This window comes from Scyliorhinus torazame, chromosome 2 (assembly GCF_047496885.1).
Source record: "Scyliorhinus torazame isolate Kashiwa2021f chromosome 2, sScyTor2.1, whole genome shotgun sequence".
In the NCBI taxonomy this organism is placed as follows: Eukaryota; Metazoa; Chordata; class Chondrichthyes; order Carcharhiniformes; family Scyliorhinidae; genus Scyliorhinus; species Scyliorhinus torazame.
Window position 1 is genome coordinate 206168703 of NC_092708.1, and position 15653 is coordinate 206184355.

Below are 15653 nucleotides of genomic sequence, written 5' to 3' on the forward strand. Positions count from 1 at the left end.
TTAGCATTTTCTTATGGAGAAATTTTCAAGGAATAAGCAAGGATCAAGGTAATTCAACTGCCCGTGCTTTCCCTGTCCTGCAATGGAATCACCTTCCCTGCCTCATCAATACAGTTTTTAACTCATTGTACCTTAGGTAGCTGCATTGATTTATGTAGTTGTACAAATGAATTGCATTTCATTTGAAGACAATTGTTCACTGCGTTTAATCCTACTGGTTTACCTGAGGAAATGAAACACTAGGTTGGCCGGAGTACCATCTCCAGCAATGCAATAGTCAGAATTGTCATTAATAACCTCCCCCGTGTCCTATCATTTATTTCTAACTCCTCGTTGGGGTGCAATTGCATTAAGACAATTCATCATCAGCTATGAGCAAAAATAAAAGTTATTACCCCACTGTATGCTGAAAGTAACGTTCACTTTGTGCAAGAGTGTAAAACGGATGATAGTAGATCAGTAGCCGACGATACATCTTTCTTACTCACTATTTTTAATCTCACTGACTGTTCTTAAATTCAACATTCCCCCCCAAAGGAACGTTTTGTCCAGCGAACAATGGGGCAAGAAAAATATCTAAATCGAGCTGCTGTGAGTAACATGAGGAATCTATCTGTTTCAGGTATTACCGATGTGACCAGACGCTGGAATGGAATGCTGGAGCACTACACTACAGCGACATAGTGAAGGACATCCACCCTCTCAGCTTTATGAGTCGAGCTGAGAAGACAGCAATGATTCGCAATGTCAATAACTTGAATTACATTGGCAAAGGCACATTCACAGACTGCGCCATACGGGATGGAGCTGAGCATCTTCTGCTGGGGTAAGATACCCTAACAATTGTACCATGTGGGAGCCAATGTGGGGAATTTCATCAATAACTTCCTGTGCGTATTCTTGGGCTCAAGGCTCATTGACAACACAAGGGTTTCACTTTAATGTTGAATTTATATTGATGGCAGTAGCAAGGTTACATCAGATTTGCACAGCCCTTCTTTGAGCAGAGCTTGTGCCAGTTGCCTTGGAGAGTGAAGAGTTGCTTTTCCAGGAAGATGCATCTTTGTGGCTATGATGAGTTATGTTCGGGTTATGTCTATATTAATTCTCTATCAGATCCGTGTTGTTGACAGGAAGGGTCTTGATGATAGATCTAGATTCTGTACTGTTTCCCAATCTGCCTATATAATCCCTCTATATAGCCATCTATGGCTGCATAATCTTCATTTTGTTTCCTACCAAATATCTCCAAACTCTTCTTTAAAGGAATTAATTAGCTTTGCAACATTGCATTTCATGTAAGTCTATTATATGGATCCCTGAGTTAGCTCGATTGCCGCCTGGATCTTTTCCGTTTTAGGATTTGTTTTCTCAAGGTGAGTAAAATTCAATTCTCGAAGTCCGATTTCATTCTTCTGCAGTTTTGAGTCTCAGAATTAACTTTGCCACCCTTGTCCGAACCATCTTCAGTGCAGCAACTGCTGTTTTGCAGCTCACAATAAGATAGAACGTTTCATGTGAGATCATGGCTTGACGAAATAGCTTATGCTAACTAGTAAATGATTTCTTCTGAAAAGCCCAGGGTTGGATTGACTCTATGGACTTTAAGAAAGTAGATCCAATCTCACCCCTGTTATTCCTTCAACACCTTTGCAAGTGATTATATGGACAGGTTTCACGTACAAGGTATATTGTTTTTACTTGTAAGGGCTAGGCTGAAATTGCTGTTGTTTCTGAGTGCTTATACATAACATGCTTAAGTAGGGTTAAGTAGATTAGATTAGATGAAGTAGGGTTACTGGGTTGCGGGTATAGGGGGGAGCTGTGGGCTTGGGTGGGGTGCTCTTTCCAAGGGCTGATGCAGACTCGATGGGCCGAATGGCCTCTTTCTGCACTGTAAATTCTATGATTCTATGCAGGCAAATGCACTACGCCTATTTGTAAAACAACGATTATTAATGGTGCAGGGAATCCTGCATTTTTCTAGCTGTTCCTTGGATGCTTTTGGCACATCTTGGGAGAGTCTGGACCATTTTGGTCAGAGATTAGGTCCAATTAATATCTCACAACCATGTGGAAGTAGACATGCACTGGAGCTCGATTGTCTACCATCATGATGGGGAAAATCTTCCACCTCCCATCTTGGGCTATCAATGGTTCACCCAATCTCCATTGTGAAGGTCTTTATTTTGTTTTAAGTTGAATGCCCTGTCTTCTGTTAATGAACTCTGGTAGACAATGACATTGCTGGCCAACTGAAGTAAGGCTACTTAGAGATTTTCTGTATTTCAGTGCTTGCAAAGAAGCAAATGGATAACATAAGCAATATATCATTGCTCTCGTTCCAGTGGTTCTCATCACCGGGAGAACAAGTACATGGTTGTGGTTACAGATGGGCATCCAATCGAAGGATACAAGGAGCCATGTGGAGGCTTGGACAGTGCAGCATCCGATGCAAAGAACCAGGGGATAAAGATATTTTCAGTGGCCATCACACCAGATCACCTTGTACGTTTACAATGATACAATCTTTCCTTCTCTGGTTACCGCTGACTCAGGAGACTTTTATTTTAAAGTTTCATGTCGTTTTCGATGGAATTTAGAGTTAAATCACCTAGCCTAACTGATTTATCCTGCCGTTAATCCTGCTCACGTGTCTCCTCCTGCTGATACTTCACCTGTCCTTATTAACATATCCTTCTATTCCTTTCTCCATCACGTTTTTGTCTAGCTTCCTCCTATATGTATCCATGCTGTTCACCTCAACCACTCGTGGGAGCAAGTTCCACATCCGCAGCACCCTCTGGGTAAAGATGTTTCTCTTGAATTCCCTGTCAGATTTACTAGTGACTATTTTTTATTTATGATCCACCGTTTTGATCTCCCTGCAAAAGGAAGCATTGTTTATCTTGAAAACTCTCTTAAAGGCCTCCATTAACCCACCTCGTAGCCTTTTCTTTTCACCCCCAACCTGTTAAATCTTCAGTATATCCCTGCAGTTCTGGTATCATTTTGTGCATCTTAATACCATCTTAAATGTTCTTACTTGTAATAGCAGTGAATATAATGCAATAAATCGGTAAAATAAAACAGGAAGTGAACGCAAAGCCTAACTTTGAGCTAACTCTAACTTCAAACTAATGCTATGGTCTTGAATGCACAATCCAGAAGGTTCATGTCACCAAATTGAATTTCATAAATCTGATGAATTTCTGGCTGGCACCGGACAGCGGACCATGACGGTCTACCAGGCGGGAGTTAATAATCCAACTGGGACCCCTGCCAGCTTTGCCCAGTCTGGCTTGATTGTGATGCCAATCCCACTCTATGTGGTTTCCCATGAGTTCATGGATAAATGGGGAAATTCTAACTCAGAGAAGCCTGAAGAAAATCACAATGGCACAAATAAGAAGCACTTTTCTAAAGCTTTGATTTATTGGACTAGTATATTGGGAAATTAGCCTGCCCTGTATCAAAAACAAAAATCTTTGATTGTGGCTTTGGAAAAACTCATGTCATTCTTTGCCAGCACTCTCATCCATGTCAGAAACAGGTAAGAGTCACAAATTTTAGCAGCAGAGTGTTTGAAAGATGTGGGTTTGACTCGATTCAGCCACCGGGTGGATGTTCTGAAGTGAGTTTTGCCAATTTGGAACTTCAGCGTGAAGTGCGCAAGTTGTGTCAGGAAGGAAGTGCTGGGACTAGCTGTGGTGATATAACTCCTGCTGACTGATCACGGAGTTGTGATGGTGGCCAGACCAAGAAAGCAAACTGTCTTTCCTGGCAGCAGGGAGTGGCCCATCATGAAGAATGAGTAGTGGACTTGAAATAGCAAGGGAGAAAACCTATACTGTAGCACATCACCAAGACTGGAAAAGTGCAAACCTCTTTTTCAGTCATCATGATTAGCTGTTGTCTAAAACTTCTCAAAAGACTTAAAATTATCCAGGAAGGGAAAGACTGAGGAAGAAAAGGGGATTCACGGTTCCTGGGAAAGTAGAAGTGGTGCAATGGGCAAAGAAGTCGATTTTGATGGTGTGTTTGGAAAAGGAACAGGAGAGAAAATCTAAACTCAGGTGATTGTTCGATGACAAGGTGTAGAGATGCACTGTGTCACATTTCTCCAATTCAGCTCTCACGGAGTCCACCATGGAATGGAAAATCCAAAGTTGTACAGGTTAGGTGGATTGGACCTTGGTACAAATTGCCCCTTAGTGTCCAAAAGCTGTGCGGGTTGGGTGGGGTTACGGGTAGGGGCGGGTGGGAATAGGTAGGGGTTTCTTTCAGAGGGCTGGTGCAGACTCAATGGTCTGAATGCCCACCTTCTGCACTGTAGGGATTCTATGATTCTATGAAAAGGGGAGAACCATGCCCTCAGTGGGGAATACTGGAGGAGTCAGGAGCAGGTCACCCACTTGCCTTCTATTGCTAGAGGTTGGGCGTTTAGCAAAGGCAGATACCAAGGAAATAGGAGAATATTTTGTACCACTCCTGTTTTACTCCCCATTGGTAAGTCTTAAGAGAGATCAGATGGGTCCCAGTAACCTCCTCTGAACCAATGTACATCTATATTACTGTGCCAATGAGGTCCAAAGTACAGGATACCAATGAATTTGAAAATAGTGGAACAAAATATGAGGTGAATCGGGATATTTAAATTAGGACTTCAATTTTAGTGTTCAGAGACGGAGTGAATGAGCTGGCTAGGGAGTTTGCCAACGTTGAGGTGAGGAAAAGAATGAATTATATTACCGTGCTTTAAGCCTCAGTTTCAACACTATGAGGAGAAAACTAGCTTATCTTAAAGGAAGCACCATGACTTCTTATTATGTAGTCAGTCTATGCTATCAAGGAACTTTCTTTTAGCTGCAAATTGGATTCAGATGCAGCACAAATGCTATTTTGACCAGCCCGAGGGATAATGTGTTAAAGCTTCTCCCGCTGTGAGTTATAGACACAAACAGGAAGAGGATGCCAGTTTACAAGAGAAGAATAGTGAAAGCTCAACTGATGTGATTTGCCAGATTAAAATGTTGAGTTCATTTCGACATTCTCCCCTCAGCCTTGACTGCTGTCTGGGGCAGGAAATTACAAAGATTAATGGCTGTCTGAGAGAAGAAATTCCTCCTAATTTCTGTGTAAATGGGATTCCCGGGGCAGGATTCTTCATCCCGCCATACCAGAAATCTGGTGCGGCGCGCTCCCGGGATTCTCCGTCTCGCCGGCTGGCCAATGGGCTTTCCCATTGTGGGCAGCCCCTTGCCATCGGGAAATCCCCGGGCTGCCGGAGAAACGGAGATTCCCGACAGCGGAGAATCCAGCCCCCGTTATTTTGAAACCGATACCCATTATTTTTAGATTTCCCCCACGAGGGAAAATATCCTCTGAGCACCCATTCAGGATCTTAGACATTTCAATATGATCACCTCTCATTCTTCTAAAGTGCAATGAGTATGGGCCCAATCTGTTCAACCTTTCCTCATAAGACAACCCCTTCAGCCCAGAGGTCAGCCTAGTAAATCTTCTCTGAACTGCTTCCAATGCCTCCTTTCCCCCTTAATTGAGACCAAAACTATACACAATACTCTGGGTGTGCTCTCACCAAAGCCCCATACACTTCAGTTGTAGCAAGATCTTGCAATAAAGGCCAACATTCTGTTCGCTTTCCTAATCACTCGCTGTACTTGCATGCTGAATTTTTGTGATTCATGTACAAGGATATCCAGGTCCCTCTGTACTCAGCATTCTGCAGTCTCTCCCCATTTAAATCATGTTCTGTATTTCTATTCTTCCCAACAAAGTGGACCACCTCGTATTTTCCCACATCTGCCAATTTTACACCCACTCACTTTTTATACCCCTTTGCAGATTATTTGTGTCCTCACAACTTGCTTTCTTACCCACCCTTGCACCTTCAGCAAATTTAGTTACAATGCACTCAATTTCTTTATCCAAGTCATTCATCTAGATTTTAAATAATTGAATCCTCAAAACTGATCCCTGTGACACTCCACCAGCCTACAATTTGCGAACCTGAAAATGACCCATTTATCCCCACTCTGTTTTTAGTTAATCCTCTATCCATGCTAATATGTAATCCCAACGCCATGAGCTCTTATCTTATGCAGTAACCTAATTTGTGGCACATTATCAAATGGCTTTTGGAAATCCAAAAATACTACTTGTTCTTCTTTATCTGCCTTGATTGCTACATCCTCAAAGGGCTCTAATAGATTTGTCAAACAAAATATTTCGTTCACAAAACCATGTTTACTCTGCCCGATTGTATTATGATTTACTAAATGTCCTGTTACATCTTCCTTAATAATGGATTGCAAAATGTTTCCAATTGCATACGGTAGGTTAACTGGTCTATAGTTTTCTGCTTTTGGTCTCCCTCCTTTTTTTGACTCGAAATGTTACCTCTGTGGTTTTCCAATCCACTTTTCCAGAATCTAGAGAATTTTGGAAGGTTACACCAACACAGTCACCGTCTCTTCAGTCACTTCTTTTAAGACCCAAGGATGCATGCCATCTGGTCCAGGGACTTGCCAGCCTCCATTACTTTTTCTGATACCTTTTCTCTACTGATCGTGATTGTTTTAATTCCCTCACTCCCTTTTCCCCTTTCATTTCCTTCGATTTTTGATATACTCGGGAGTCAAGAGTTATGGGGCGGCAGGGAAGTGGAGCTAGACTATAATCAGATCAGCCATGATCCTATTGAATGGCAGAGCAGGCTCGAGGGGCCAAATGGCCTACTCCTGCTCCCAGTTCTTATGTTCTTATGTTCTTATATAAATTAAATTTTGCTTTAGGAAGCGAGACTGAATCTCATTGCTACAGATGTTAGATATCGACGGAATTACACAGCAACCCTCCACAGCGAGGTGGAATTAAACAGTACAATCGACGCCATTCTCCAAACTATTGTGAGTATCCCATTCTGTATCTTCTTGGAGAATATATTTTACAAGATCATTTCAGGTCTGACTATGAATGGGCACTTCCAGTAGGCAGTTCCAGTTTCCCATTGGGTTTCCTAGCTGCGTCCATTCATAAAATCGACACCTCTTTACTAATGTGAAAAGACATACCTCGTCACATGGCTATAAAGCTGGACATCCCCTTCAGGGTCTGAATCACAGCTGAGCACATAGTGAGCTATATTGAGTGTCACAGATAAAATAAGCCCAGGCTGTATATTGGTCCCAATATAAAATGAGTTTGCGTCAGGCTTGATCCAGCTCTTAGAGGTGTTACCAAAGAAATCCGCCTTGAATTGGTAACTTCCCTTCTCCCTTCTAAAAACTACAAGCTGGCTCATGGAGAAATGCGTCATGCCTCATTAAGCAGTGAGGGGACTCAATACACGTCCTTGGGGTTGACTAGAGGGACTGCCACTCTGTGCCTACCTGTGCTCTAATGCAATGCTCACATTGGGTGCTTCAGCACTGACGTCCCTCACCTTTTACAATGTAAAATTCACAGTAAGAGAAGAACCCAAACCACCTTTGAAAGGCTGACCAACTACAAAACTGTTTATACAATTCAGGAAAGGTTTATGTGTGAAAATTGTATTGTTATTATGACAAATATTTGGGTGAGAGTTTCTTCCAGATTGTCTGTGCTTCAATCTACTCTCAAGCTAAATTAAATTTCAATTATTGGCAATATTTGAATCAAATAGAAAATGTGCAATTTATATATTTATAGTTGATAATATCCCCATTGGGGTTGTAGATTCCCCAATGGAACATATCCTCCAGTCTCTATAGGGTGGGAGTTAAATTTATGTCGAAAAGCTCATTCATTTTTAATGCATCCAGCTGCCCACTCTTAAACAGAAATATTAACCCTGTGTATAATACGTTACCTGCATTAAAATAGCAGATAGAAGAATTTTTCATAAATACATTAAACACTGGTACATAATTCTCACCAACAGTCATTTTTAAACTACATTAATGCCATTTCCTATGTTTGCAACTTCCTACCGGCATTGCCTGTTATAGTCGCCATTTTCAACGCACAGTGATTCCTGATTAAAAATTTCAATGTTGCCTTGTTCATCATTTGGCTGTTCCTGTGCTCAATGGTTCTAAAAATAAAATTATTTCACAAGAAATGGGGATCAGGGGAGGTCACCATGTTTATGATGTTACTGACTCCGGATGACCAGAGGAAGACATTCAAAAACTTGATTCCAGTGGTCAGAATAGATAACATAAATATTTAATAATATTGGGGGAGGGATTCTCTGACCCCCCGCCGGGTCGGAGAATTGCTGGCGGATGGCGTGAATCCCGCCCCCTGCCGGCACCGGATATTCGGTGGGGGCGGGAATCGCACCGCGCCGGTTGGTGGGCCCCCCCCCGGCGATTCTCCGGCCCGGATGGGCCGAAGTCCCGCTGCTGGACTGCCTGTCCTGCCGGCGTGGATTAAAGCACCTCTCTTACCGGCGGGACAAGGCGGCGCGGGCGGGCTCCAGGGTCCTGGGGGGGGGGCGCGGGGCGACCTGGCCCCGGGGGGTGCCTCCACGGTGGCCTGGCCCGCGATCGGGGCCCACCGATCCGCGGGAGGGCCTGTGCCGTGGGGGCACTGTTTTCCTTCCACCTTCGCCACGGTCTCCACCATGGCGGACGCGGAAGAGACCCCCTCCACTGCGCATGCGCGGGGATGCCGTGAGCGGCCGCTGACGCCCCCACGCATGCGCCGCCAGGCAAAGTCAGTTTCGCGCCAGCTGGCGGGGCACCAAAGGCCTTTCCGGCAGCTGGAGGGGCGGAAATCAGTCCAGCGCGGGCCTAGCCCCTCAAGGTTAGGGCTCGGCCGCTCAAGATGCGGAGGATTCCGCACCTTTGGGGCGGCGCGATGCCGGACTGATTCGCGCCGTTTTTGGCGCCGGTCGGCGGACATCGTGCCGATTGCGGAGAATTCCGCCCCTGGTCTCCACCAATTGCCTTTCCTCAACATATTGTACCTTGTCTTTATCCAAGTATTCAAATAGGTCTAATCTCTTCTCTTTCTCACTTATAGCATGATGAAGTGGAACCAGTGGTATGTTACATCAACTCAAATTTGATTTCAAATTATTTGAAGGGATTTATTTGCAATGTTTTGTGTGTCTGCAAACTTATATTCATTCAATTTTCCTTTTGGCCTGCAGTGTTGTTCCTTTGAGTGCCAGGTGGGTTATCTTCAAGAAAATGTCTTTGCAATATCAAAATTGATGTTCTACCATCTTGTTTTAAGGGGACCTACTGACACAAAAACATTTTATTTCTGTCTCTTATAGGCACTGAGGGGACCACCTGGGACCCCTGGGGATCGAGGAGAAAAGGTTAGTGTTTTGGCTTATCTGATGTGTGGGGGGTCTAGCTAGAGGTTACAACATTGGACATGTGAAGGCTTACCCTTATTTCAAGGATTACGGGATTGTCCCAAGTGCCATAGAACGCAAAAACTCTCAGATCTGACCAATGTTGAAAATATCCAATGTATAAACTTCAATTCACATTATCAACATTGTCAGAAATCAAATCCAAATGCAGAAAATTACCAGCATCATTCAGTCAAGAGAGTCCTCCCACTTTCTTAACTAACTGGAGTGATTTTATAACATACAAGTTTTATTGGGCCATTCAAGTTACCATTTACTGAGTGCACATGAATAGTATAAGATATCAATCTTCATTGCATAACATGCATAATGCTTTGCACTGGTTGCATCTCAAAATTAAAATGGACAATGTGTTGCTTCCTAACAGGGTTCAGATGGCCGTCGAGGCCCTCATGGTCCTATTGGCCCACCTGGATCTCCGGTAAGTACAGAACATGATGATTTCCTCTTGTGATGATTGGAAGATTTTAGAAAATTGGATTAGAAATGTAGGGGGCAATTTAAAGGTTAAATGCCTGGGGTTAGTGTGGTTTGACTAGGGAAGTTAATGATTTTCAGCTTGCAGAGATATTGGGCAGGATCCCTGACACCCCCCCCCCCCCCCCCCCCCCCCCCCCGCCGGGGCGGAGAATCGGCGTGGGGCGGCGTGAATCCCGCCCCCGCCGTCTGCCAAATTCTCCGCGCCGGGGATTTGGCAGGGGCAGGAATCGACCGCGCCGGTCGGTGGCTGCTGGCAGCGGCCTCCCCGGCGATTCTCCGGCCAGCGATGGGCCAAGTGGCCGCCTGTTTTCGGCGGGTCCCACCTGCATATGTTACGACAGGCACTTACCGGCGGGGCCTGGCTACGCGGGCGACCTCCGGGGTCCTTGGGGGGGCACGGGGGGATCTGGCCCCGGGGGGTGCCCCCATGGTGGCCTGGCCTGCGATCGGAGCCCATCGATCCGCGAGCGGGCCTGTGCCGTGGGGGCACTCTATTTCGCCGTGCCAGCTGTTGTACCGGTCCGCGATGGCCGGCGCGGAGATGAACTCCCCTTGCGCGTGTGCTGGGATGATGCCTCTCTTGCACATGCGCCAAATCGCGCCGGCGGAAGCCATTCAGCGCCGGCCGTCACGTCGCAAACCACTCCACCGCCGGCCTAGCCCCTGAAGGTGCGGAGGATTCCGCACCTTTGGGGCGGCCCGATGCCAGAGTGGTTCACACCACTCCTTCGCACCGCAGTTGCACGCCCGGCCAGTTCCCGAAGAATCCCGCTCATATTTTTCTAATCTTGAGGAGATGAGGTCAGTGGTGGGTGGAGCTCACAGAGACACAGAGCTGTTTTGAAAGCATTAGAAGGTTAATGTTTTGGGAGAAAACTGAAAGGAAATAATCTCTGATCTGGCAACCCCTTGTGTGACCACAAGAGAGGCAGTTTTCTTTCCCAGTCAGCTAGCTTGAAAAGTGATAATAGTTCAAAACAGAGCAGCCTTGCCTGGAGACAAGGTAAAAGGCTAAAACAACACAAGTAAGGCAGTCATTTGAAGATATTCAGACAGAATCTGAAGGGGTCTGTTTTGGAATGTAAGTATCACTTTAGGCCTTGCTTATTGAAGCCGTATTGAGAGCTGTATGTTTTTTCTCTTGTTATGCTGGGGGGGGCGGCCTGCGGGTGGGGGGGGGGGGAGGGTCCTGCACCGGGGGGGGGGGGGGGGGGGGGGGGGGGGGGGGGGCCTCAAATGGGGTCTGGCCTGCGATCGGTGCCCACCGATCATTGGGCCATCCTCTCTGAAGGAGGACCTCCTTTCTTCCACAGCCCCGCAAGATCCGTCTGACATCTTCTTGCGGGGCGGACTCGGAGAGGACGGCAACCACGCATGCACGTGTTGGTGCTGGTCAACCCGCACATGCGTGGGTGGCGCAAGTTATGCGGCGCCGGCCGCGTCATGTATGCGGCCTGGTGCATGTGATTGACGCGGCGCCGCTCCTAGCCCATTATCGGGCCCTGAATTGGTCGGGATAGGGGCCGTTTCGCGCCGTCGTGAACCGCGACGGCATTCACGGCGGCGCGAACACTCTGCCTCCAATTCGGAGAATCCCGCCCCCTATTTTTCATGCAATCACTCTTGAGCGAATCATTCTTCCGCACAGTCTTACAAAATACAATATATATTGGGTCCAGAATCCTAGCCACTGTTGGGGTCCGGTTGGGATCGTAATAGTAATCACAGTGCTTCTCCTATAATATTACTGTAAATGCATCACTCAGATGTGTCCATTAAGCCTGGATTGAAAAGGCTTGTTTTTAATGTTGTAAGACAGTTATATTCCTGTTCAACTATTACACCTTACACCATTTATTTCAATGAATATTTTTCTGTACTATTCTGGTGACAGTCAAGCTGTTTCAATCATTTATTTTCCTGTGCAATCTTAGTCCAGTGTGGCCTTGCAACAGCCTCATCATTTTTCTCTATAGTCTGAATATCTAACCCTCCCTCCCTACAGACCCTCTCAGGCGACATTCCTGCTTGTGCTATTTTCACATAGATTTCGGCACATTTTTAGACTTGCCAATCCCAGTTCCTCTACACTTGAAACATTCCAGTGTACTCTCACTATTGAGTGCTCTGAGCCCTTTAGGCATCATAGTTGCGCTCAACACATTGACGAGCTGAAATTTGAGCTTCTTATTCTTTCATGAGGTGTGGATATCTCTGGCCAGACCAACATTTGTTGCCCATCCCTAAATGCCCTTGGATTGCCAGACCCTTTCAGAGGACGGAATGTCACATGTAGACCAGACCGGGTAAGGACGGCAGATTTCCTCCCCTGAAAGACAAGTGTGAACCAGATCGGTTTTTAAACAACGGAAGATGATATCTTCATGGTTTCCATTACTGAGACTAGCTTTATATTCCAGATTTATTCATTGAATTTAAATTCCCCCAGTTGCCGTGGTTGGATTTGAACCCATGTCCTCAGAGCATTAACCTGGCCTTCTGGATTGCTAGCCCAGTGACATTACCAGTAGGCCACCATATTAAAAGCACATTCATATTTGGGTTAGAAAATTGTGAGATTAGGCTACCTTGTGCAGGCTTAAACGCAATAATATTCCATGCTGACTCTTTAGGGCTGAAGAACCTCTCAGAGACACCATCCATTCTCTGAGGTTAGGCTAAAACAAGTTTGAGGTGTTGGGTGCTCTGAGGTACAGATGAACCAACACGGTTGCGATTGGTACAACACAGTTTTATTCCAACAAACTATTTACACATCTGACTTGGTACTCAGCACGTGGTGACTGTGTGAGTGTCTTGCTAATGAGGTCCTGGCCCTGTGCTGTCTCCAGATGGACTGCCCAGGAAGTGTCGTGTTTCTTGTCTTATACTGTGTCTGCTCTTGTCTGTGATTGGCTGTCGTGTTATGTGTGCTAATTGGTCTGTTGGTCTGTCTATAATTATGTATGTGTTATGATGTATGTTTGAATATCATGACAAAGTTGTTTGTCAAGAAGGATTAAAGCAACTGGGCTCAATGGCCTTCCCGATCCTCAATGTTTTGAAATTGGACAAATTGAAGACCCAGAGCTGTGAGAGCTGTGTGCAGTGGAGATTGAGTGTGCTGACCTTTGTGACTGAAATGTTGGTACATTTTCCTGGCATTCAAACTGGGAATGCAAAATCATTACCATATGCCGCGTAAAGTGCAATCCGTTTACCGCTGATGTGAGCTCAACAAAGAGCGGTGAACACCATGTGATGGAACATTGTGCACATGTATGTGCTTGAATGTAACATAAACACAACTGCAAAAAGGGAGCTTTAACTCGCCTTCACATCTGAATATGTCCGTCCTCACATTGATAGGGAACAGGGTTTTGCAGCTGACATTGTGGCCATTACAGGACAGTAAATGTAGGAAAAGAAGGAAGTCATTCAATTCCTTAAAACCTGTTCTGACATTTAGTTAGGTGATGCTTAAATAACCCAGAAGAAGACAAACCCACAATCTCATAATCTGCTCGACGCATTATCTTTTCTTTTCCTTTTTGCATTTCAACTCTTCATTCTCTCTTTCTCTTTTGTAATACTTTCCCATGCGTCACTCTCTTATTCCCTAGAATTCCTACGTTGCAGAAAGAGGCCATGCGGCCCATCAAGTCTGCACCAACTCTCTGAAAGAGCACCCTACCTAGGCAAACTTCCCTGCCTCAGCCCCATAACTCCTTACCTCACCTAGCCTGCACATCTTTGCTCTAAAGGGCATGGTCAATCAACCTGCACACTTTTGGACTCTGGGAGGAAACCAAAGCACCCAGAGGAAACACATCAGAAACGGAGAGAAAGTGCACACTCCACACAGTCACCAAGGCCGGAATCAAACCCGGGTCCCTTGCGCTGTGAGGCGCAGTGCTAATCACTGTGCCACCGTGCTGCCCCTGTTGTTTTACTTCTTCCGATTCTGACCCCCCCCCCCCCCCCCCCCCCCCCCACCGGGCTCCTCTTTGGGGGCAGTTTGAGACAATAGTATCAGCTGAAGCACTCATGTGACATACCTCTTCATCCCTCTTGTCCCAGGAGAGATGATAAACCTGCTTATTTTAAATGGACAAATAACGAACGGTATCTTTCCAGCAAACATGAGCAGCAGACTAAGTTCTCTTGCTTTTCAGTTCTGCTGACCATTTATTCGAACACATTCTCTTACAACTGACAAACCTCTCTTCTTTATTGCAGGGTAGAGCTGGAGATGTTGGTCCAGCTGGTCATCCGGGTATGAAGGTAACTATAGGAATTTTATCATTGTTACATCGATCTAATGTTTGTTCAAAGTTTGACCTCTGAACCTTCCTTTCACTAACAGTATCTTTGCTTTTTGCCAACAGGGTGACAAAGGTGAACGTGGTTTCAAGGTGAGGCTGTCAATTAATTCAATCACAAATTTACAAATTAATTCCTGCTATCCATTGTGATATCATTACAGATATTGTGGAACATAACTAACACTTACATACATATAGCAATCCCAGGTTATATTTTACGTTCTACGTTCAATATAGAATAAATCCGGGCAGTGCTCTCCTGAGAGCAGAGAAGCGATTTAATAGAGATTGAGATTATTTGGGATCTTGATAGAGTAAATAAGAGGAAGCTAGCAGGGGGGTTTAGGAAGGAGAAAGGTTAATGACGTAACAGTAATTTTGAAAAGAGCTTTGGATAAAGACTTGAGCAGGAATCACTTGCAGATTATATTGAGGCAAGACCAGAGAGTTGGGATTAATTAGGCAGTCCCTTAAAGGGGCCGAATGGTCTCTTTCTTTGCTGTGTGATTTTTAACATCTAATTTATCCAAGTCAACTCAGTTCTCACCCAAGAGCTCCAGTGCTCTGTCCTATCTCTCTCCAGCAGTTCGTGCTGCAGGCAGGGAGAGTGGTTCCTCCAGAGGGCTGCCCGCAGCAATTCGAGTTGGCTCAGCCACGCCGAGTCTGATCCATCCTCTTGAGACATTGAAATTGCTGTCGGGGCTCGAACAGAAATCACACGACAAGTGAGGCTCCTAGTTTGAAATAGGCAGCTCTTTCTCTCCCCAGCCAAATCAGGATTTTATCAAAGATGGCAGTAGTTTCAAAGTAAAGGGGGATGGTAAGTGAAACATTGGCATTTCTAGATCCTTATCACCCCATTTACTCCAGACAAAGAAACTAAGTCCAGGCCCTACAATCACCATTCCTCCCTCTGGGGCAGCTTGCTGACTTGCAATTCATCTTTGCCGGGCAGAGGGAGGGGCTACCTTCAAATATCTGAGGATTGGGTGTCTTGTGTTGGTATAAAAGGAGATGTTTACCAGAAAATAACCATGGAAGGAGTTAATCCAGGATCAGCGGGGTGAGGATCCACTATCACAGGGGTGGGCATCCAATATCAACAAGTGAGGGGAGAATCCAGTGTCACCAGTGGTGGAGATCTAGTATCACCAGGGAGGGTATAAATCCAGTATCACCAAGGGGTAGGGTTCCAGTTTTACCAGGGGTGGGGATCCAGTATCACCAGGGGTGGGGTTCCAGTTTTACCAGGGGTGGGGATCCAGTATCACCAGGGATGTGGATCGATTATCACGAGGGGTGGGGATCCTGTATCAACAGGAGAAGGAGGTCCAGGATCACCAGTGGAGGAGTTAATCCAGCGTCAGTAGGGGTGAGGATCTAGTCACCTGGGGAGCAGTTAACCAGTATCAGAAGGGGGAGGTATCCAGAACCACAGCGAAAGAGAT

General features: G+C 45.5%; 1 protein-coding gene across 1 annotated transcript in view; it reads left to right on the forward strand.

Annotated features, from left to right (window-relative positions):
* The window catches only part of col6a1 (collagen, type VI, alpha 1), a 128575-nt gene that overhangs the window by 15402 nt on the left and 97520 nt on the right, over nt 1-15653 (forward strand). The window contains exons 3-11 of the mRNA XM_072483020.1: nt 623-826; nt 2349-2508; nt 6819-6932; nt 9037-9057; nt 9167-9187; nt 9296-9340; nt 9768-9821; nt 14120-14164; nt 14269-14295. Of these exons, the coding sequence (XP_072339121.1) occupies nt 623-826; nt 2349-2508; nt 6819-6932; nt 9037-9057; nt 9167-9187; nt 9296-9340; nt 9768-9821; nt 14120-14164; nt 14269-14295 (691 nt within the window). The remainder of the gene's footprint in view (nt 1-622; nt 827-2348; nt 2509-6818; nt 6933-9036; nt 9058-9166; nt 9188-9295; nt 9341-9767; nt 9822-14119; nt 14165-14268; nt 14296-15653) is intronic.